Consider the following 23998-nt stretch of genomic DNA (forward strand, 5'->3'; position numbering starts at 1 on the left):
GATGGGTCTGAATACATCGAAACTATTGCCACCCAATCTCTAATAATTCCATAAATGTATTGTCCCCTTCCACCTGTCTTAAACTTCCTCATTCCATTGCAGGCTGCGTTCCTGAAATTGTTAACCGTTTGCTTACGTACTAATGTTCGCTGCCTGTAGAATTTTAAAATACACTTCTGATAAGATCATACTCTCATTGAAGCTCAAATTGCTCCATCACCTCCGTTTTCTTGCTCTTTGTTAGAAAAGTTTAGACATTCCCTCTTGTACGTACTCAGAAAAATGAAGTAAGAAAGTCTACATTTGTTTTTGACAGCCTTTAAGGTCTGTTGTGTAGGCTATTCAATGGCTCACAGTAGAACGTTTTCAAAATAACTTTCATATTGTCTTGTAAAGTACTTCCTCCCTTTAAAAATAAATCCACTGAAAACAGATGCTACCCCAAGACACAAGCATCAAACTTTAGACAAGTTATCTCTTGTACAAAGGGTAAAAGAGTAGCTCCCAGTGCATGAACTGCTTGCCAAAGTCTTTTCAAGTGTAGCTCAGATGATTCGCCCAAAGGAATCCACACCTAAACAGCCCTTTCATTTACTGTACCAACACACGATTAGAAATGTTCATGGTCTTCCTGAGGGAAAACACTGCACTGCTTGAGCAATAGCACAGCACATTAATACATACATGTAAATTATTAACTAGGAATATTTTCAACGAAATTAAATATTTATGCTTTCAAAAGCTTTTTAAAGTGTCTTTTTCATATACATCGAGTGAATCTCTTATAGCATCTAGCCTAGGCTTGACAATTCCCACCATCCCCACCTCCACAATGTCCTCGTAACCTCATCCACAACTACAGGGCAGCAACCACCTGGGTGACGTACTGTAACCATTAGGCATGAGCAGGTCCAATACGGAGCAGATCCCACCCAGAAGTGAGAAACTGCTATACCAGCTTAATTGGGAAATTTTAGCAAGACCAGAGTGTGCAAGCTTGAGTGGAATTTAGCCAGGACACTGGGTTTAATAATCCTATTCTTTTGATCTTTACATTAATCTTTATGCAAGTGCTTAAAAAGCCATAGTGACACAGACAGAAATATAACTCCACAACTCGCACTGTCACAGTAATATTTAGATAGAAAAAAGGGGGAAAAAAGATTTTTATAATGGCATTTATGATAATGTTATTAGTAGCCATGAGACCTTAATCTTTAATTTGTAAACTGAAATTAAAGCTTTCAATAGATATGGCTGACACAGTGCTGTGGAAGTTGTAACAGGGATGCAAAGCCCTGCATTTGAAACAAAAATGTGATAGTCTGGACTGACAGAACTAAGTGATTTTGAAGATTCATAATATTTTATATTTAATGATGACCCAGGTACTTAATGATACTCTAGTTCATTTGCTAGTTCACTGGAGGCCAATTAAAAGAAAAGAATGACCAAATACACTACAGTATTCAAAATAGCTTTTCTAAAATCTTTAGCAACATTCTAGAGCATACACATCAATAATGCTTCTGTATTTATACAAGATATTTATAAAAATATTTGGAACAGGATAAAAGAAACCATTAAAAATAGGTTCTTAATTTGCCATTTTTTATTTTACTGCAGCTTTGGACCAGCGTGTGTCAAAATCAACCTCAGACCTTAACCGTTTACAAAAAACCTCCACTGTGAACTTAAACAATTACTGCCATATGTGACTTCAAAGAAAGAAAATGGAAAACATAAGCACCTCTTGAGCAAATGATGCCTCAGTCATTTTAGGAGCTCTCAATCCCATACTCTTACAAACTACACAGGGAAAACTCAACATCTTGTCAATTTCTACTAATAATCCCAGTTTATTATCTACTCACTAGGAAAAAAAACATTTATACTTGATGTTCTGATTTTATTCTAAAAATGTGTTTACCAGATTAAAATTCAGCTGGTATGATGTTCGGATATCTTATTTGAGTGGTCAGTTATATGATTCTATGATGTGTCCTTCCCAAACATTAAGGTGAATCCATAGGTCATAAATTAAATGGCAAAATAACTAACTTTTCTATCTTGGTCAGAATGATGTATGAAGAGAATTGTTATCCAACGGACAAAAAATCTGCTACAGATTTAGATCTTTAATTTTAAAAGGAAGACAATGGGATAATTTGTGAACAGAAAATTATATTAACTGCTTTGTATTTAATTTAAAGCTATTCTGAATTAGCAAAGAAATCCTGTCTTATGAAAACATTTTTCATACATTTACACTAAAGTAGATTAATCACTATTATGCATATTGTATATGGCAATACAGTATCTGGGATGTTCATCAATAAGCAGCAGTAGCAAACTATATATAGTAAAATTATTTTTACTTGAACTTAATAAGATACAAATTTTACATTTTGCAATGCAGCAAATCCTCACCCATTATGAGGGTTACATTCTTGAAAATCTACAAAAATGTAATGCACAAATAGAAGATCTATTGGGGGGGAAAACAGGGTCACAGGAATCAAGTCTAACTTTTGGAGCATCATCACCCAGAATTAACCAATAATAATTAAAGTAAGGAAATAACAGTACATAAACTATGTAATATGTAAAACGCCGATAAGGTTATATAAAGTAATAAAATAAGATCAAGGTGACTCACACATGACATTCTATTACTTTTCTGGCCAATAGATGATGTTCTCTCACCCTTTACAAACTTATCCAACATCTCCACTTTCTCATGTTAACACCGAACTGGTCTGATTCTTGTCATTAGAGCCTCACACAGAGTCACAGGCGACACGGTGAAATACAGACCAGCAATCTGTGAAACATTCCTCAATAACCCGACCGTAAAAAATGGAAATTTACAATCCACAAAACGGCAAACAGCCAGGTTTTACTGTATAAAACAGCAGTTGATCTTATTTTAAGGTGTGTACTAGGTAAGTTTTTATACAATTGTATGATAGAACCTTGGCAACAATCAATTTGAAAATTAGTTTCTCAGAAAGAGTAGGGGTGTTACCCCAGTGTCCTGGCCAAGTTTCCCCCTGGTTTCTACCACTTATGGCCTTCTAATTATCCCCATCTCTGAGTTGGCTTCATTAATCTGTTCTCCTCCCCACTGATAGCTGGTGTGTGGTGAGCATTCTGGCGCACTATGGCTGCCGTCGCATCATCCAGGTGGGGCTGCACATTGGTGGTGGTGGAGGGGAGTCCCCATTACCTGTAAAGCGCTTTGAGTGAAGTGTCCAGAAAAGCGCTACATAAGTGTAAGGAATTATTATTATTAAAGCAGAAAGTATTGCAAAGTCTGTCCATAGACACAATGTGACTTATCTTAAATGCAAGTGCTTCACATGACCACCAGAATACGTGCCAACACACAAACAACTGCCTTAAAATCCATGTCCTTGGACAAGGTATGAGGAAGGCTCATTAAACACAAAGTATTTAAACAAAAGAACTGAGGTTTGGCAGCACCAGGGCTATGCTAGACAATGTCCATTGACACACAAGAAAGAGACAGGCAACACCTTGTGAACACAGTTGCAAGATTAAGCAGACTTCTCTGGCTCTCTTGGCCTAACACCTGACAAATCCCCAACATAACAAATAAGAACATAGCCAGGAGAACACATGGAAACCTACAGGAAGCATGTGCAATTGGAGCACCGTTTCTCATTATGCTTTATTATGCTTACCTTATTTGAAATAATACTTTGCAGAAATCACTTCTAATATTCAAGTATAAGGAGCCACAGCTGATGAAAACCTTTCAGTAGAAATTCCAGAAGAAAAAGGTCAGGCTTTCTCAGGTGTTCATTCCAATTCAGCTTCTACCATTAAACATAGGGAAGTCTGACTACAAGATTTACAATTTTAACAGAATGGTATCAAGAAAAAAAAACATCTTATAAACTAGACCAAGGATTCAGTGTGGATTATTCTCCAAGAAACTACACAAGATTACCCATTGTACAGATCACAAAGTGTGTGCCGCAAGTGAAATACAAAAGTCAGCTGAAAAACTCATGACCACCTTTAAAAAAATAAGTTTTAAAAATAGCACCACTGATTCACGGGGATCTTGGTTAGGAAAAAATAATGAATGTGCAAGCATATGAAAGTAAGCAGAATCATTATGGTTTCATGGTTGTGAAAGAAGAATGTATGATCTTTGTTTAGTTTTTGTGCTCAATTTCCTAGGAATATCCTGGACACAAATATCTAAACAGTCGTTTTAAAGGTAAACAGGACTATATATTTGGGAGGTATCCCATAATCATTACATTTGATACACTATTGTATCACATACTGAACAGGCCTAGCTGAGTTGCTCAAAGTAAGAGAGATGGATAAGAAAACAGAAGACAAGAAACTAAACACTCAAGATTTATCTAGTTAAATTCATAGGATTATTTGCTAAATGCCCATACTGTACCCTGAATACTGTACTGAAAACCTACTAAATGATATATATAAATATTACTTCAATTTATCCAGCACGTAATATCAAACTGTGCTTTGTGCACAAATTATACTAAACTTAAAGTACCTAATCCACTCTTGGGAAACTGTATCCTGAAACTACAGATTGTCCTCTATACCAAGCACTGAGGTTAATCAATGGGATTTGGTCTGCTGAGCTTTCTGTTTCTGCTTTAAACAGCAGTCACAAAAAAAATGAGAAAGTTCTGAAGAAAAAATAATATCTTCTTTGAAGAAGGTGCATGGACATATTCATTGTGCTGACCAAGATTTTTTATCAAAAAAGGACTGCGAAAGGTATAAATTGCTAATGGCCGTGGACACTGTTGGAAGCACTACAGCACAGAAGTTTTTACAAGCTCTCCATCTGCAACATACATTTTACAGCAGGAAGTAGATGTTGTCTTGTGGGATTCCTGTTGGAGACCCTGTACAAGATGTCTGTTCACTGGTCTCTGAATCCCAGATACCACATTCCATCCCAGCTCATTTCACAGATGCTCAGTGGGACTCAAGTAGGACACCCACAGCATAACCGTCACCTCTCATCTTGCAAGAAAGCCGTCGTAAGGCAAGCAGCATAAAGCCATGTATTTACGACACCAAATTTAAATCCTAGAATTTGATCAGAGAAGTGCCATGCAGTTAGGTTGCCTCAATCACTACAACTGGAATTGTGTAGCCAAATCACAGTACTTGAACCTCCAGGTTGTTGCTGGAAGAGGTGTTAGTGGGGCCAGCAGGGGGCGCTCACCCTGCAGTCCATGTGGGTCCTAATGCCCCAGTATAGTGACGGGGACACTATGCTGTGAAAAGGCGCCGTCCTTTGGATGAGACGTAAAACCGAGGTCCTGACACTCTGTGGTCATTAAATATCCCAGGGCGTTTCTCGAAAAGAGTAGTGGTGTTACCCCGGCATCCTGGGCAAATTTCTCATTGGCCCTTACCAATCATGGCCTCCTAATAATCACCATCTATACATTGATTTCATTACTCTGCTCTACTCCCCACTGACAGCTGATGTGTGGGGAGCGTACTGGAGCACTATGGCTGCCATCGCATCATCCAGGTGGGGCTGCACATTGGTGGTGGTGGAGGAGAGTCCCCATTACCTGTAAAGCACTTTGAGTGGAGTGTCCAGAAAGGCGCTATATGTGTTAGCAATTATTATTCTTAATAATTAAATAAGGTTGTGTACAACAACTTGCCAGGTTATAAATCAGTGTTTATGAAACTGCAGACTGTCAATGTCGGGGTACCAACTTAGTTCAGCTTCCAAAATGTCAGCAGCGTGATACTGATTCATTTTTTTTTTTGTTTCTCGTCCTGACTTGAACATGGCTTAATATTTAATCACCTCATCAGTTATGCAGAAAACCTTCTCATGTAATTTAGATAATTAACTGTTAGGAAACAGTTAAATTCACATTGAACAACAGAACTGTGCTACATGGAGCATCATATGAAAATCCTGCACAGAAATCCAACACCTGTAATACACCAAAGGTTACTTTCATTGGGGGATTAATTTATGAAAGCTCACAACGATGGCCCTGTTTGAAAAAGGAATACTTTTGATGAAGTTGTGATGCTTCTGTGCTCCCTCCAGGGTAAGCTACAGACAGCACCTCACCCAGCACAGACCTTTACCCAAGTATGGGCTCAGATCACATGGCACTAGTTACCGTGTCTGATTACTGGACATTCATCAAGTTTCATCAGGTCTTCTAATTACCCATTACTGTACCTGGTAATGAGCACATGAACACAATTGCCTCTTAATTCTTTTGGGGGAGCAGTGCAGTTATAATTACAGCCTAAGTGATTTTTAGTTCATTTTCCACAACTTAAGTAATAATTTAACATAATCATCCATTCAGCAAATTGAATGCAACAAAAATCTCCTAATCCTTATAGAAATTGCATCGTATATGAATAGGCAATTGTGTAATATTAAAAAACAAATAGAAATTAATTGTGTTTTAAACTACTTTCATGGCTCTATAGTCTCACTGTCTTTCTCAACAATTTCTTTATGATGAAATACTTTATAATTTTGCACTAAAATGATTACTCATGTCCTTTGGTACTAAAATGATTACTCATGTCTTCACATTAATTATTTAGAGGGTTAGTAAACTCTCTAGTTTGCACCAGCTCATCCACAGAAATTTAGGTATTTATTAACCAGTATGTTATCAAAGGTTTTACTTGTCTAGACAAAGGAAAGTATACAGTTACCTTAAGCTCAAATGATTAAATCATAAAAAAATTATGTAACACTAACAACTTCAATTGTAAAATTAAAAACGTCTGTCCTTTAACTAATAAACCTATAACACTTGCAAAGCAAAATAAACTATGTTTTGTATAAATCGTACCCATATCTGAATGGCCACGCACCTCCTATAGAGAAGATGATCAATTATATTCAAGTTTAATATTATACTGGTTGAATATTTTTGAGAACATATATTTAGTTTGAAACTAAAAATCACAGTCCTACTATCGACTACACAGAGACTTCTGGAGACCGCTTAATCCACATCACGATGTGTACCAACTTCTTTAAGCAGAATTGAAAAAAATGTAATATAATACCTTACCTTGTTCATTTCCATACCCCTTTGAGCCTTTGAAGATTTTTACAAAGTCAGAATCGCACTGCTGTGCCTCAATATCCAGGTCGCCAAACTTCAGGATGATACTCTTGCCCTCTGGTACTTGAATCTTCCACTCACACCATGTGTGGTTGGGGTATGTTCCTGGGTAGTTCTTTGATGTGAGGACCCCACTTTCTGGACCAAGAACTGAGTAACCACAACCATCACCTGTTTAGAACATGCAAATAAAATTATATTTTATATAAAATATAAAAAAATGTATATCAAATAAAAGACAAAAAGCACACCAGAGGCACAAGGCCCAGAAACTAGCTTCAACAAGTCATACACTAAAAAAAACACCAAAATTATATGGTACAAGACAAGTTCCCAGCCTTAATTCCTGGGAAAAAAAGATACTGGTGAGTCAAGCTGAGCAGACACATGTATTTCTCACAGATCAACAAGCTGAAACATATACAACAATTCCACAGAGTGACCTGTGTGTATGTTCACATCCATAACAGGATGTCTGCTTGAATTACCTTTTTCCTTTCAAACTATCTATAGATACCTCTTAATAAACTATTTCATGGATATCATAAGCTGCTGAATTCAAGAAGGTTGTGTTTCCATATGTATGACTTCCACAGCTGCACAATTCAGACACTGTATGTTACCTCTGATCCTAAGAATTTTGTCAATTAAAAATAAAATAGCACTAAGAATTCTTAAGATGATTATGTCACCATCACATGCAAAAAAATAATTCAATCCAAACAAAACATAGCCCATTCTTTGTCAAATATATCTTGTGGGTGATAAATAAAAAAATATCCTGGTAGAAAATGGATTTTCAATTCAGTACTGAGAAATGTGGACTGAAATTGTAGGTCAAAATATTTACTGAGTTACTTAACTGAAGAACAGTAGCAGTATTATTTTGAGGAGAAAGCACTATCATGCATGGATATTTGAAGTGCCTACAGTAAGTTCCAAATTAAAATATCAATAAACATTTTATATGTAATTCAATTTTTATATAAAATATAACATATGTAAATACATATTATGTATACTGTATATGTGTGAATATTCTGTAACCTGTAAATTCAAGTTACAGAATAAGCAGAATGCAACCCTTTTTCAACACATTCTGTTGTTTGGGTAGCCTATACAACAGCAACATCCTCACCAGTTAAAGGTCTTAATCTGGTTCTTCAGCCCATCATTCAGAGCTGAGACTGTTCTGGGAAATGTCTAAATAAATCACCTGAATGAGGGGAGGCAAGTCAGCCACTGGTCTACGATAATTAATAGAGCGCTTCACTAGCAGTTACATGAAGTGTCCTGAGAGCAGGTGTGTGTGCTGATTAGATTCAAGGCAGTGATGAACCTCTGCCTGTTTCAGTTCATTCTACCTGTCCATCTACCTGCCCAGTATGGTCACTTGTTTACTCGATTTTGATTTTTCTGGAGATGAGTACGTACTATTCACTACATCTGACAGAGACTGTGTTGAAGATGTTTCATGTGTGATATAAAACATTCGTCATATGGCCTTTAGGGTTGAACAGCCCACAACACAAATAATCAATTCTTTGTGCCTACTACCTCTTACACATCTGACTAAATAAACAATCACAGCAGCTATGTGTTCTAAAAAAAAAATCAAACAAATGTAAATCTAAATATTACTGCACTCAAGGATCTCAAGGATCATTTGAAACCTGTTTGTGAGGAGGAAACCACCAAGAAGCAAAGGCTTTTGTATTTGTTTACGCACATATAGACCAACTTAATATCTCCTTAAAAGTCACAACTTAGAACAAGAAAGCAGGGCCCTTTGAGTGGCTCAGTGGGTACAGGCTGAGCTTGATCACAGGTCAATCATAGATCATTTTCCGAACGATCCCCAGCGGTGAGAGGCCCAGCGCGCGCCGGGAGAGAGCGCTAGCCAAGGCAGAGGGTCCTGGCATGGACAGAGAGGCTAGCAGGAGGAGCCCACGGAGCAGCCTGCCTTGCATGTGCAGCCTGGAGGGGCGGTTTGCCGTCGGCGGGATGCTCGACTCTTCAGGCACGGGCAATGTAGTGCCACGCAGGGCACTTTAGCCATGCGCACGCAATGGGGGTGGGACTACGGGACTGTATATAGTGGGACAGAGGCTGGGAGACAGTCTCTTCCCTTCATGGGCATGTGTTCGGGAAGGTGCAGCGCTGTAACCTGTTTGAATGTTTGGCAAAAAATAAATGGGCTATTTGACTACTTTTTTCGATAGCCTAAAAATTCATTCAGATCTGTCCATGTAATGCCATACATTTTACAGCCCTTGTGTGTGTTTAATGTCGAATGCATTGTAAAAGTGTCTGCCCTGAGTTCTGGCTGACACTGAAAAAAAGGCTACAGGAGCTCCGTAAATGAAGAGTGTTGGGTGTGCTACCCAAGAACGTTCTCTTGGTTATTGCCACACGAACCCCACATTCGCTACTGTGCATAGTGGAGCGAAACAGACTGGCAGTGACAAATTCGCCAACAGTTTGATAAGTTTGATTGCCTATTTGATAGCTGTACTGTTTGAGCAAAACCTGAGACCGAAAACTTACCCTTACCACTAGGAATGGGAGCATGATTATTTTCTTGTACTTTCGCATTCAAATCTGCAATGCTAGCAAAAAAGGCAAATATAGAACAACATTGCAAAACTGCACACAAAACGTATGATGTGGACTTTCCCGATAACAGTAAGTTACGGAAAGGAAAAGCGAAAAAATTAAAATCTCAGCTAGCAGCAGTCGGTTTTCACGAGGCCTAATACAAGAGGGAAAGTGGCAATCATCGCATCGTTCAGTGCGAGCCACCTCCTGGCTAAACACAAAAGTCATTTAGGGATTGAGAAGTAATATAAAAAGCGTTTGTTGAGGCTGTTGACTTTCTGTTTGGAGATTTCAAAAACAAACATTTTTGGTGAGGTTCAGACAGCTGTTGCCTGAAATCAAAGAGTTTCTCATGTCGTCTAAACATGGTGAATATGTCCAATTAGAGGATGACCAGTGGCTTCTGGATTGAGCATTCCTCAGACTTGACTGAACTGCTAAATGAGCTGAATGTTGAGCTGCAGGGACAAAATAAAAAAGTCATCAACATGATAAGCATTGTCAACACGTTACAAAAAAAAATACAAGTGTTCTCAAGTAAGCTTCTCAGTGCCAATGCTCACATTAAGGTAGGATATTCTTTTTTCTAAAATGGGGAACATAACTTGTTCATTGTAGCATAAGTCATTTGCTTTTATTTGCGGTCATTTTAGTGATGGGTATCATTATTGTACTGATGCGACCACAGTCTGTTTTTCCTATATCAGAGCTTCAAATTCACACTGGTAGATCGCGCTGGACTGGCAAATAAAAAAGTATATCTTACATTAAAAAAGGTTGGGCACCCCTTATTTAGAGTATCTCCTTGAGGGTTAGTCTGTCTGCAGGTATTCTAGTTTTCTTTCAAACAGCAGCACATTATTAGATGGGAAAACCTGTTAAATTCATCCAATTAAGTCAATAACCAGTTAATGCAGCTCATTAAGTGCTGAATTGCAAGGAGTACCTGCAGAGACACTGGCCCATCAGGACCAAGATTAGAGATCTCTGAATTAAAGAAAATCCATGAGAGAGCAGGCCTAGCTGATGAAGTTTAATTAAGGAAAGTAAAGTTTTACTTATAGGTATTTAAAACAATCTATGCATAGGAAATGCTGAGGTATAAAAGAGGCTCCTTATGAGAAAGACTTAGGGGTTTAAGACATTATGTCTTCTAGACTATTGGGAGTAGGCAATTAAAAAGTCGAAGTGTTACAATATTATTAAAAGTGTAGGGAAAATCAAGAGATGTTACGCACTAGTAAGGCTGCGTTTAGAATACGGTGTATAATTTTGTTCACCATATTACGGATAAGATATTGCCACACTGGAATCAGTACAGAGAAAAGCAACTAGATACTGTATGTTCTGGGGCTTAAGGCAATGTTCTACACTGACAGGTTGAAAATTAAAAGATTGTAAAGAAAATTACAAGGGGATTTGATACAATAATTCAAAATCATGAAGAGCACTGACAAAATCAACCCAGCTGACTTCTTCAAAAGAGTGAAATGTTTACCACAGGACAAGCAGAAACTATGTGGAAGTGCTTTTAATACTGACAACAGAAAATACTTCTTTACCCAGAAACTTGCAGGAGTAACCTTGATATCCTAGCTTTTCAAGAAATGGCAGGATCACAGATTTGCATCAAATAGCTTACAGGTACCGAACAGGCTAGAATTTGTAACTGTTCTTCAGTTCTTAGCTGTAGTGACATATAAAGATAATGAAGGAAAGAACCATACATGGTTTCAGCTGCAAGAACAAAAAAGGTTGCCTTGAATGTAATACTTATGTTGCCTAAGAACTCCCTTCCAACATATCTAGAAATATACAATATGAGGAGATCCCTAGACCCCTGTAACACCACTAACCAGGTAATCAGTCCTTTTCTTTTATGTATTCAGAAAAATGGAATTCTGTTCATTTTGCTTTTAATTACCATGTATTTTGCCTGTTATTCCCCTGAATCCATATATTACACATTTAGGGCTAGCCACTGCTAATATTTATTTGTAGAATAGAGATTTCTGTATCCACGAAGAATCTGGAAATAAAAAAATTCATGCCAGTGACGTAGAAACATTTTAAGCATCCCATCCCTGAAAATGCCTCCCAAAAAATGTTTCCTTCATGGAAGAAATATAGTACATATTCTGAGAGGTTATTAAAATCACAGTGATTCTGCAAGTATGCAAATATTGCAAAGAAGGCAAACTAGAGGAGAGTGTTCTCCTTTGAAGCGACATGTTCCATATTGTATCTCTTATTTCAACATTCTAATGTTGACTCCTGTATGGGCTCATAAACACAAAGCTCTAGTGATAGATTACCGTATGTAATTATTATGCAGTGATATATTAGTATACCCAGCTGCCAAGAGGACAATTAAGTAAAAGCCTCATCCTCTTGTGTCAGTTGCAGTAGTGTTGTTCATCTGCAAAGATGCAGTAGAATTGTTCATCTGGGAAGATAATGGATCAGCGTTAATTAAAAAAAGCCCACACATTATTTCAACAACCTTTTAACGACCCATCCGCCCAATTTTTGCCACAGGGAAAGAATGAATAATTCATGCTTTTTAACTCAAGTGGCCTGTTACAGAAGCTTTGTATGTATTACAATCTGTATCTAAAAATCTCTAAGTGGTATAAAGTAGTGCATAAAATTTGGGCATAACTGGTAGTACAGTGGGGAAAGTATTATACTTCAGTACTACAAAAAACTATGTTAACAAGCAAGTCAAACTTCACCTCAGATTTCTGCAAAAACAGATGCCAAAGCTATCCGTTTTGTAGGATTAACATGCATTTCTTATAAAACATGTAACCATCTAATCCTATACTGTTAAGATTGTATTACAATGGGCAATCTGTACTAAAAAGAGTAATGTGGAGCTGTGGAGTAATGTTTCTGCAGAACAAACGGTAAATTTAAGAAATGGCAGCACTTGCTTTTTCAAAATCTTTAAAATGCTGATAAACCATACTGGCCCTCTGTCTTTATGAATGGTGATAGTAACTCCATGAATACTTTCCTAAGTGATCATTTTGCGGACCAAAACCAAAGTGATCATGTTTGCATTCACAAGTGTTTAAGTGGTAGCTACCCTGCACTGCAGCTCAGACAGTGAAGTAAGATGCTGGGCTGAAAACAGTGCCAAGGACTTGGGCTTGGAAGACGTCTGGCAGAGCTTGTGCTCTCAAGCACAACCATGGATTGGCAGTATGTTAATTCCTGGTTCCTTGCTGCTTTGTTCCACAATATCCCAAACGGAACAGTAATATCAGAAAGAATATCAGGAACCTTGCCTTGCTCAGCCGGTCCTGGAAAGCACCCCACCAGTGTATGTGAAACCCATGAAAATCCCTACCCCCCTGACAGGGGCAGTTCAGAGTAGCCAATCAGCCCGAACCTGCATGTCTTTGGGAGGTGTAAGGAAGCTAGGGTACAAACACAAAAATCCACACGCAAACTCCACACAGACAGTGGGATTGAGCCAAGGACCGTGGAGCTGTAGGGTAGTAGTGTTCATCACCACATCACTGTGCCACCCTGAAATAATGCATTTCACAAAGAAACAGAGGCACAACAGGACTTTTCTATTGTCATTTCAGTAGAATTTTTGTTTCACTTATGTAAAACACAGGACACCTCTATGAGAAATGTATTCAGAGGTGCATCATCACAGTCCTTAGTCCTTTAGTTGGTTCTGAAGTTTGGTTTTCCAGAGTACTGTTAACCAGCTTTAAAAAACAGACCTTAATGATTTTTTGTTGGTTAAAAATAAGTTTTATCCTTTGTTACATGATTATTTTTTTTTGTCTGCTTTGTTTTATTCTGGTTGTAGATAGCTCTGACCAAGGAACGTAGCTGTTCATCTGCCAGACGTTCTCAGACAACTGCAATTGTGGGATGTATCAAGGGTGGGCAGGAGGATGAGTACAGAGGACTGGTCAGCAGCTTTGTGGAGTGGTGGGGGAAGAACCATCTGCAATGAAACATGGCAAAGACGAAGGAGCTGGTGATAGATTTTAGGTGGAAGAGGGTCCAACCTACTCCTGTCTACATCCATGGGAGTGGCGTGGAGATAGTGGGCCCGTACAAGTATGTGGGCGTTCACATCGGTAATAGACTGAAATGGTCTAAGAACACAGAGACCATCTACAAGAAGGGCCAGAGCCGACTTTATTTCTTGAGGAGGCTCAGGTCCTCCAATGTGTAGTAAGATACTCCATATGTCGAATCAGTCGGTTGTAGCGAGCGCCATTTTCTATGCGGTGGTGTGCAGGGGCTCTGGGATTAGAGCAGGGGATGCTAACAGGCCGAACAAACTCATCAAAAAAGAAAGTTCTGTCATTGGGTCTGATCTGGACCCCTTGGAGGTAGTGGCTGATGGGAGAATGGTGTCCAAATTAATGGCCATCATGAACAACGTCTCCAATCCCCTCTATGACATCCCTGTGAGAATAAAGATGACGTTCAGCAGTAGGCTGATCCAACCACGTTGCGACAGGGAGCGCTACAGATGGTCATTCTTGCCTTCTGCCATAAGACTGTGCAACTCATCCACTATGTGTCTGGGTAGGGGCAACATTGACATTGACCTGTTTTTGGACTAAACATTAAACTCTCTGCTTACATCTGGTTTTTCCTGTTTACAACTGTTTTTGTGTACTTCTCACTGACTATATTGTATGTACTGTATTGTATCATTTCATTATACTGTGTTGTGTTGACTGTGCTAAGCTGCTGTTGCACTGCAATTTCCCTCACGGGATCAATAAAGTATCCAAGTATATTTTTATATTTTATTATTTTCAGAATTAAAGTAAAAACTAGACACCTGTCCCATCAGTTTTAATCAATTAAGAATTAATGTTAAGTAAAAGCAGAAATAGGTCAGTGCAAAGTCTTCCCTTACACAGGAAATTAAATATCTTAATTACAGGTCTGGGAGACAGGGACTAGCTTTTCCTTAAATTAAATGTTTACACTCAAGAGCTTTGACTCTGTACCCAGATGTTACATGTTCTTTTAAATGCCTCAACACAAAACAATTGCCTGTGCTGGTACAATTTCAATTCCAGATCTCCCTTATATACTTTTTATTTTGAATTAAAATCAAATATATTTAAATAATATTTGTTTTGGATTTATTAAGACACTTTATGTATGAAGGATCAAAACTCCTGTAGCTATACTTTACAAAATAATTTTAATAAAGGAATCCCTACTTTAGTATCTTTTGCTCATTTTTTGAAGTTTTTATCTACCTTACATAGAAACAAATTGCAAGCAGTTACAGTATTTGGGCTGTTCCATTCTGCTAATCGTACTTCTGTACTGTGGCCTTCTTGTACCTGTTCTTTACCTTTTCAAAAATGGATAGCAAAGAATACTTAAGAATACTGAAGAAAATAATTATGTGATAAACTGAACCAGATCTAATGTAAAATGTATATTCTCCCTATCCCATAAAATGAGAAACGCATTTCTAAAAGTGTCAGACAAATGTCACTGTAGCTACCAACAAAAACTATGGTCTCTGCATTAATTCAAGATGCGTCCAGGCATGTTGACAGTCTCATTAAAACAATTTACTGTCAGTAAATAACAGGCTGTACGACTATCTATTAAGTGCAACGTTTGCTGCAAATGTAAAATGCAAGTCAATTAATTTAGTCAGCAGAGAATATTAAGTATTTTATCTGAAAAATGACCAAATTGACATAGAAGAACATTTTTGCAATATCCTGAAAGTGTGAATTTTACCTGAAAATTAAAGAGACCAGTGTTAAGAAGCAAGGCCATTCTTGCACTGTCATTTAGATTTAAGAGGTTTTAATAAAATGAAATAGACTTCAAGATTCCTTCTGTAAGTTACTCACAATTCTTACATGCTTCACCAGTTTCTGTCTTTCAGTACTTAAACATTTAGGCAACACTAAAAATAAAATTGTCTGAAGTCCTTCCAAATTCTAAGATTATCATACAAAATGAAAATTTCGTTTTTTCAGGTGCATATGCAGTATTAAGTGGTTAACAAAATGAGTTGTGTAGTGGACTCTATATAACATTAACACCAACACACTGCCATACGGTTTTAAAACAACCTGGTTTGTTGTTCGTTTCTCCCGAGTCTGCCAAAACCAGGGTAATAATAGGCTAGCCCTTACTAGAACACATCAGCTCAACAGACTAGCATTTGCAAGAATATATTTAATGAAAACTTGCCTTGAAGCGCTTTCCTGTAAAATAAAGACTGTCGCTTAACTATTATGAAATTTCCCGTCGATTTATTTCGTACTGCAAGTTAGACAATGCAGTTTTAAAACAGCTTGAAAATTAGGTCTGAATTTCAAAGACCACGTGAGACCATTCTCCTAACCAGGCGACTTTAGGGTAACACTTGTGCGATATTACCATTTTCTGGGCAGCATAAATTCGAGAACATATATACAATTTAAACCCTGCCTTACAAGCAATTACGTGATAAACTGTATATAGAAGAATGTTACTGCTTTACAGATGCTACAGATTAAAGGCGTTAATTTTGAATAATGCGTGTTAACATCTGACACTGTTTTGTAGATAAAATGAATGAGCTTTCCAGACAACTTTGGAAGGGCTTTAGAATTATTCGCTTTCGTTTTACTTTACTCTGCACGCACTCCACGTTTGAGTCAAAGTTCACTCACAAAGGAGCACACTAAATCTTTCGTGTATGCACGATTCCTTTAGGACAAAACTTGCAACTCTTTTTTACTTACCGAGTTTTTCACCGAACAAGGAGGCATAAAGTCCCGAAAAAAGTAGGAAGAATCCATTAAGTTTTTGTTTTCCGGGCATCTCAGTTGTTTTCTTCTTTCGAGTGACGCAATTAAGTGAAAAGAAGAGTTGTTTCTGTAAACATCTACTAAACCATTTCGTTTAGTTTAACATGTTTTGCCCCTTTCTGCCTCGGTGTTCCGCTTGTGGTCCGTCTCTCTGTTCCCAACAACTCCAGAAAGATTCCTCAATGAACTCTTCCGGATTTCACACACAGGCGGCACCCAGCGGACACTCAACCAGTTTGACAGCACTGGTTTCATAGGCGAGGTTAGAAAACGGAAAAAAAAACTACCTGAAAGTTTAGTTTTGATCTCATGTACAGCCTTCCAGCTTATCTTCCACCTCGCCCCATATTTATAAAACAAATATTAAATAAAAGGTTCCTATCGAACAATTTAAGGCGCAATAAACAATGTGAGCAATATAATCCATGGTGGAATCTTTGAGTTCAACTCGTATAATAAGTATAAAAGCAGACTGAAATTGCGTACAGTACGTACTTTACTTAGAATTGACCTGTTCATAAATTAGATTGCGCAAACCAAGTTGCAGATATGAGTTAAACGGGACATTTCTTCCCGCAACTATTTAGACAGTACGATACCCGATCTTCTTTCACCAAAGGCGATGTACCATTATGTAAAAAATCATCACCTGCAGTGTCTACTTCATGTACGGAATCGTGTCCTTGCCTCACTTCTCACCTGTAAATCGTGTTTGCTGCCTTGTCTGATTCGTTTTTGAAAACTGTCGTCGGTAATTGACCTGCGTTTCACTCTTTTTCCCCATCAGAACCTATGCAGAGAGTTTGGTAAATTTTGAAGCCAAATACGCTCCAGAGAAAGATAATGAATACATGCTATAGCATGTTACATGGCTTACATCTAAAACCTGTTTCCAGAGAACAGGCTTTTTTGTACAAATATATCCATTATCTGTAATCAAAGTATATGTGTCAAATTAGAAGTAATAGTTTCAAATGTTAAACCAAAATTGTTTTGTCTAATAAAATCCACTTTCATCATGTCCGATCAGAGCTGAGATTTTTTAAAAAACATCAAAGCAGTAGGCCCAAACTACTCTAGGCCTTTTGATAGTGATTAGATACTCAGCAAGAAACTGTTAAATGTTAAATCGATTATGCTTTAAAAATGGTAAAAATAGTATAAATACCGTATCAGTGAAATGCGTTATTAAGTACTTAATTTTTTTACAAGAGGGCGGTCCAATGTTACTCGGTGCATTGGTTTTAAGTTCTTATTAACGGATATGACCACACTCATATGAAGTTAATTGAATCCTTTAGAGCGTTATGAAATGTGATGAAAGAAACTAAAAATGTCTTCTCGATTTAATATTCAAGAAGCCTTACAAAGATCTATTTTTTGTGCCTTTCTAAATCAAGTCCAAGGATCTCCTTTCTGCTTAATAGGTGCATCCTCATTAAATAACAGCTTCTGCACATACTGTATAAACCTAAATTGAATAGTTATGCTATTTTACACGTAGGGCAGTGATCTTACGTTAAAGGATCTTAAACTTTTAAGGAAACTTAAAAGAAAAACTTATCTGCAAACTGCCTCCAGTAATTTTGTATAGTCTGTAGAATATAGATTTCTTACCATTGAGATAGGTCGCCCTCTGCTGGTAGTTGGACGGAGACTGTCGAGCGATTCTAGAGAGAAACGGATGAGGAAATCCTGTTGCCAGGAACAACTTCGGTGGCAGTGATGAGGAGCTGAGTAATTGGTAAAGGAGTGACAGGCAGATTCACTAAATTTGGAACAGGAGTCATATGTGATGCATATTTTTCCCTGTGGAAATATAAATCTGATATCCTTAGAATCTCTAGACGTTTTTGTAAGAAATACTAGAAAATCGGATGGGTAGGGATCTAAAAATAAATTATGACACGCTTTGGTCCCGACAGATTCTTATATGGAGGTTACAGATGGATGAAGAAAGTTTTTTTAACAGTGTTTCTCAAAGTAAAAGATACAGTTTTTCTAGGAAACACATTTCCCTGTTTTTGAAACACAGAAACAGATAGCAAAGTTGTTCCTTGTGTTCTGAAATATACAAGACCTGTCTGCAACAATACAGTTTTCTCTGATAGATTGATCTGATCAAAGCATATGGTTGAGTTGTAAGCAATTAATCACTGAAGGTATTACGTGAAATGGAATACCCCAATGTGTACAAAGTTATGTACAAATATAAAACCTTAGAAAACCTTCAATAAAAAAATAAAGTTACAGTCCAAAAAAACTATTGAGGTCACCTATTCCACAACATACATCTTTTTGTACAGTGGTAAAAAGGTTACATTAAAACATAATAAATGTGAACTGCAATAAAAAATACCTTCATGTGTTGACAAAAGAGACTATTGTCTGAGTATGGGGCATTCCAAGTCCACAGTTCAATTATGCTGTAAACTCTGATTATATTTATTGTCTTGTACTCTTTACCTGGTTTCATGGGAGTGAGAGAGTGGACTTTAAACAACAGACATTTCCTTCTAAGATGACAAGTCTTCAACTGAAAGTTCAACAATTCTACAATAGATAATTGCAACAAAGCCAAGAAAAGATCGTAGATAGAGTTCTGATTTGTCTGTTTTGCAAAAATATTAGACAAAATATCTCCTTCATGTTTAAGAAAAAATATTTGGAGTATATATAAAACAAGTATTTGCTGAATGGATTCTAGAGTAAGGAAAAGAAGAGCTAAGCTGCATAAATCAAACATCTTGTCCCTGGTGGTCTTGATCTCTACGAGCTTTATTACTGGAGGGGTCACAGCCCAAGACAGCTTTAACGTCACCTTCAGCCAAAGCTCAGTAAGTTTTTCTTGCATTTTAAATTCATGTTTCTAGTTTCATGTGTTGTAAAGGATTAGAATTGGCTACACAATCTATCAGACTCTTCTCTGATGCTGAACTTTCTTTGTATGCTGTGTACATTGACGGTGGAGGGCTACTATATATTATTTTCTTAAATTAATATAAGAAAGCATTATACAGTGGGAGCAGTACATAAATAAAATTTATAATAATAACGAGTAATACAATTTTATTTTTAAATTATTATTGTTCTGGGAAAAACATGTTACTCTGATGATATTACCACAGATAGAGAAAGTTATATTCATGCTGTTAAACACCTTTTGATATTACTAGTTTTGAACTCTATTAAATCAAGTTAATGTGTGCTTTTTATTTATGGTTTATAACTTCTATAGCTGTCTTAATTAGAAGTTAGAGTGGGAAGTTGTGTCTGTGTGCTCAACAACTAAAAGGTTGTTTTTTGTTGTTTTTTATTTTCACTTTTTGGTCATGGAATTGATGTTTCTTAATAAGAAACTGGGATATTCCCAGATTGCATTATCCTAAGCCCATTGGTCAAATTTAGCAGCTTTCTGTTCTGGGAGCGCATAAACTGCTTTTGTGCGAGTATTGAAATGTTTCTCATATAGAAATTGTGTTGGACAAAGTCTCAAAGACCTTCATTGATAAACTTAATTGTTTTTGAAATTCCATGCATTCACAAGTTCTTTTCTAGTGCTGTAACACTTTACAGCATATCACATGCCAGGAGGAGATTATTAGTGAAAATTCAGGCCTCAGATACTGTACATCTGAGAAAGATATGCTTCTAAGAAGATTTCACAGTCTCCAAGGTATTATACAGTATAATTAAGGACTGTATAACTGCTTAGTTTGAGGAACAATTCTGAAACTTTAGTTTTAAGATAAACCAACTTCTGAAGAGGAAGGGTATGTACTTTTGAGACAATGTAACCACACAAAGCTGAGGCTACAACTTTGTAATTTTTAGAATTTGAAACTTGTTTGGTCCTTGATGAGGCGTTATCATGAAAGTGGGCTTTATCATGTTTGATATCACAGTCAATAGGAAAAGAACTCATTATTTATGATAGTTAACCTTAATGCTGACTGCGTTTGTTAAAATACTACAATCTTACTGAGCTTCATAGCATACCCTCACTTGGTCAAATTTATCTTTGTGTCCGGGACTGTTTGCCATTATGTTTGATAAGCATTTTTCCTAAGCCTTTATGTAATATAGGAGCTGTGCTAGCTCAGACAGGAGCCTCTAGCTCCTGACCGGAAGGTCCCGGGTTCAATCCCAGGTAGGGGCAAGTGATGTAGCTTGCTCTAGTTCCTTCCAGGCAGCTCCCAGGTCCACTTTACAAATGAGTACTGGAGGTTAATCCTTCTGGGGGTAATAGGTCAGCTGGAGTGTGATGCTGACCACATCACCTCCACTTCCAATGTCGGATGGTCATTCTTTCAGCACAGAAAACATTCTGTAGAAATCATTAGACCAATCCATGTCTATTTGTGGTGTTTTTGTACCCCCATATAACATAAGATTTTTAGAAATATACTCCATCCTTGAAGGAACATTGGTGCAGAAAAATAGAAAGGACAGTTTATTGTTGGTGAGCACTAGCAAAAGGTGTTCTTGACTTGTTACTGTTTAACATTTTATGGCTGATAAATATTGTAATTGTACATCATTATTGCTCATTTATCATAAACTTAATTTGGCTTCAGATGAAATAGATAATGTTGTCTTTACTGGTTCTCAAAATGCCAAATTAAGGAGGGGTACTGTACATGCAGGACGCATTTGTAATTAAACAGTAAAACTGATGATGTTCTCCTGCATACTCTGTGGCACATAGCAGAAAGTCTGAAGGTGTCTTTTGTTTTAGCAAAAAACAACAAAATACTGTAACTCATTTCACACTGTGGAAGCAAGCATGACATTAACATTTTATTTGCCTTTTCTCATATCTTAATTATTCTATCAGCATTTCAGTCCTTGATGTTAGAAATATTCTATATTGACTATTATGTTTTATTAAGTATTTGCACCCCTAGGATTTCAAAGTCACAAATTAGTATTTATGCTGATCATGAGGCTGACCCACAGACTCTTCAAATGCATGGGTGCATAGATCTTTAAAAGAAACAGTTAAGAAAAGTTTCATGAGTGATCCACACTCAGTCAGAACCAGTTCACATGTAGTTTCTATACAATTCTCTATTTAATACCTCCAAAATTATTGGACCCTGATTAAAGATGATTTAAAAAGGCTGTATAAAACAAAGTACATAAGTAATGAGCTATATGGTAATATTCCAAGACGTAGAATATACTTTACTCCATTTATGAATGAAATTAACCGAAATTATAAATGTATTACAAAAAATATTAAAAATCATTGGCACCCCTGTTTTCAGTACCTAGTGTACCCTCTCTTGCAAGGATAACAGCACTGAGCCTTTTTATAGAATGTATTATGAGATTGGAGAACACAATGGAGGGATCTTACAGTATACCAATCCTCCAAACAGAATCTTTCCAGATCCTTGATATCCTTCGATCTGCTCATGTGGACTGCCCTCTTTAATTCACAGAAAATCAATAAATCAAGTATAGGCAATCACTGAGATCTGTAAATAGAAAATTTGTTTCCCAAAGGTGGGAAAGATAAAATGGGGAACTCCTGTGCTGAAGAGATCCTTTATACTCATTGCTCTGATGGTCCCCGTAACACCTGATGAGTCCTGCTGAAGTTGCTGAAGAGAGTGGACACTGGCAGTAACACATCATCAATGTGTTGCTTGAAGAGTGAAGAAGCCAGTATAAGAGAAGAATGAGCTTCTTCTGCATCTTCTGCATAACCAACAAAGATTTTAGCATAACTTTGTCTCATTCTGGTGTCTATGGTGACTCTACTGACTTGTTGATATAAAAGATTATTTAAAAAAAAACACTTTCAGTGCATCAAGAGTATGGATGGAAGATCTGGCATTCACTTTATTAAAGGTGTGTATGAGAGTCTTGAAGTCACAATCATGGGGGAACAATGATCTTTATGAAATATGATGTCCATGGTAAAGATGAAACATTCTGATCCACAAAACTGAAAGGTATTACAGCTGGTCTAATTATATAATATAGTCTAACTAAACTGTCAAGGAAAGCAGAGATATGAGTAGTTGGGAAGTTATACACAAGCCCAGCTGGATGCTTTGTACTACAGACACAGGGATCTGGCCTCTGGTCTGAAGAGCCACCAGGCTTGAATATGGATTTATTTAAACTACACTGCATGTAGAACAGGATTAGGTATTTTAATAACCTGTGTGTCCCGTGGGATTAAAATGTAGGATGCACAAAGACTTCAAGCCAGAAGCTATATCACCTTAAAATCCGATCTCTGATGTTAAGTAAAGCTGGACCTTGTTAAACTATTATCCTGGATAGGTCGTTAAAATACCATAGTAACGTTAGAACATAAGAGGTGTTACACATGAAAGAAGGCCATTTGGTGCATCTTGTTTGGTTGCTTATAGATGGGTTATTCAAAATGTATTTATGGAACTCATCCTGTTGTTTCTTGAAAGAAGATATGTTCAAAGTGAATATCCTAGCGTGGTAGTTGTTCTTGATTCCTAGAGCCTTGTGTGTTAAGATCTGTTTTCAGTTTTAAATGCACTTCTTTGTTTCTACATGTCTCATGGTTCCTATTTTCAGTATTTATTCTGAAGGACTATGGGGTTATATTGTTAATGCATTTGAGGATCTTGAATACTTGAGTTAGGATACAGTATATACTCTCAGTTCAAAACTAAAATGATTGATCTTTTAGAGTAGGGCATGATTTGAGTCTGGGAGTGTATCTGGTAACTCCAAAACAGCAGTATCTTTTTTTTCTGTCACATGGTGATAAATTCTACAACATAGTATTGTGAATTAGGTCCAATAATTGTATTTTATCATCTTAACATTCTTTGATTTAAGTTATATACTTTTAACAACTGTATATATCTTGGCGTATGCTTAATTGTTACAGGAATATGGATTTTGCAATATGAAGCTTCTCCTGCAATTTCCAGCTATGTACAACATGAAAAACGGTTGCAAGCAGTGCCTTTGTGTGTAAAGTAACTTGAGCGTGATGTTTACTTCACAGCAGCTTACTTTTGGAAAACAAAATCTCTAGAAAAACATAAGTAAAGCTACAGACACTTCCTTTTTCCTGCAGTGTCACAGTTACACCACACAAATTGGATGTTCATTTAAGGAAAAATGGACATAGAAATGTTCAACAGGAAGCAGAAACTGATCTTAAAAAAGACCATTGTTTGACTATAGCCCACAGAGTAGTGAAAGGTGGTTTATTTTAAATTTGAGGAATTTTCAAATGTGGAAATTTTGGAATAGAGCAAATAAAAAACCCTAGATTTGTTTTGTTTAGTGTGAATTTTCAGTTAAAGTAAAACATTAAATGTACAGTAGTGACAAATAATGCTACAGTTTTGTTTTGTTTTTTCAGCTGTTTTTACACCCCAATATCTTAAGAAATATGCAAATGGCACATCACATTGC

At 37.0% G+C, this 23998-nt stretch overlaps 1 protein-coding gene across 1 annotated transcript in view; it reads right to left on the minus strand.

The window, feature by feature from the left end:
• Positions 1 to 17010, minus strand: part of dcbld1 (discoidin, CUB and LCCL domain containing 1) — a 42547-nt gene extending 25537 nt beyond the window's left edge. Inside the window, exons 1-2 of the mRNA XM_088909197.1 lie at positions 16508 to 17010; positions 7101 to 7325 (exon numbers count right to left, since the gene is read on the minus strand). Of these exons, the coding sequence (XP_088765323.1) occupies positions 7101 to 7325; positions 16508 to 16586 (304 nt within the window). The 5' untranslated portion in view covers positions 16587 to 17010. The remainder of the gene's footprint in view (positions 1 to 7100; positions 7326 to 16507) is intronic.
• Between the last annotated feature and the right edge of the window lie 6988 nt (positions 17011 to 23998).

The sequence above is a fragment of the Atractosteus spatula genome, chromosome 2 (genome assembly GCF_055471065.1).
Source record: "Atractosteus spatula isolate fAtrSpa1 chromosome 2, fAtrSpa1.hap1, whole genome shotgun sequence".
Lineage (NCBI taxonomy): Eukaryota > Metazoa > Chordata > Actinopteri > Semionotiformes > Lepisosteidae > Atractosteus > Atractosteus spatula.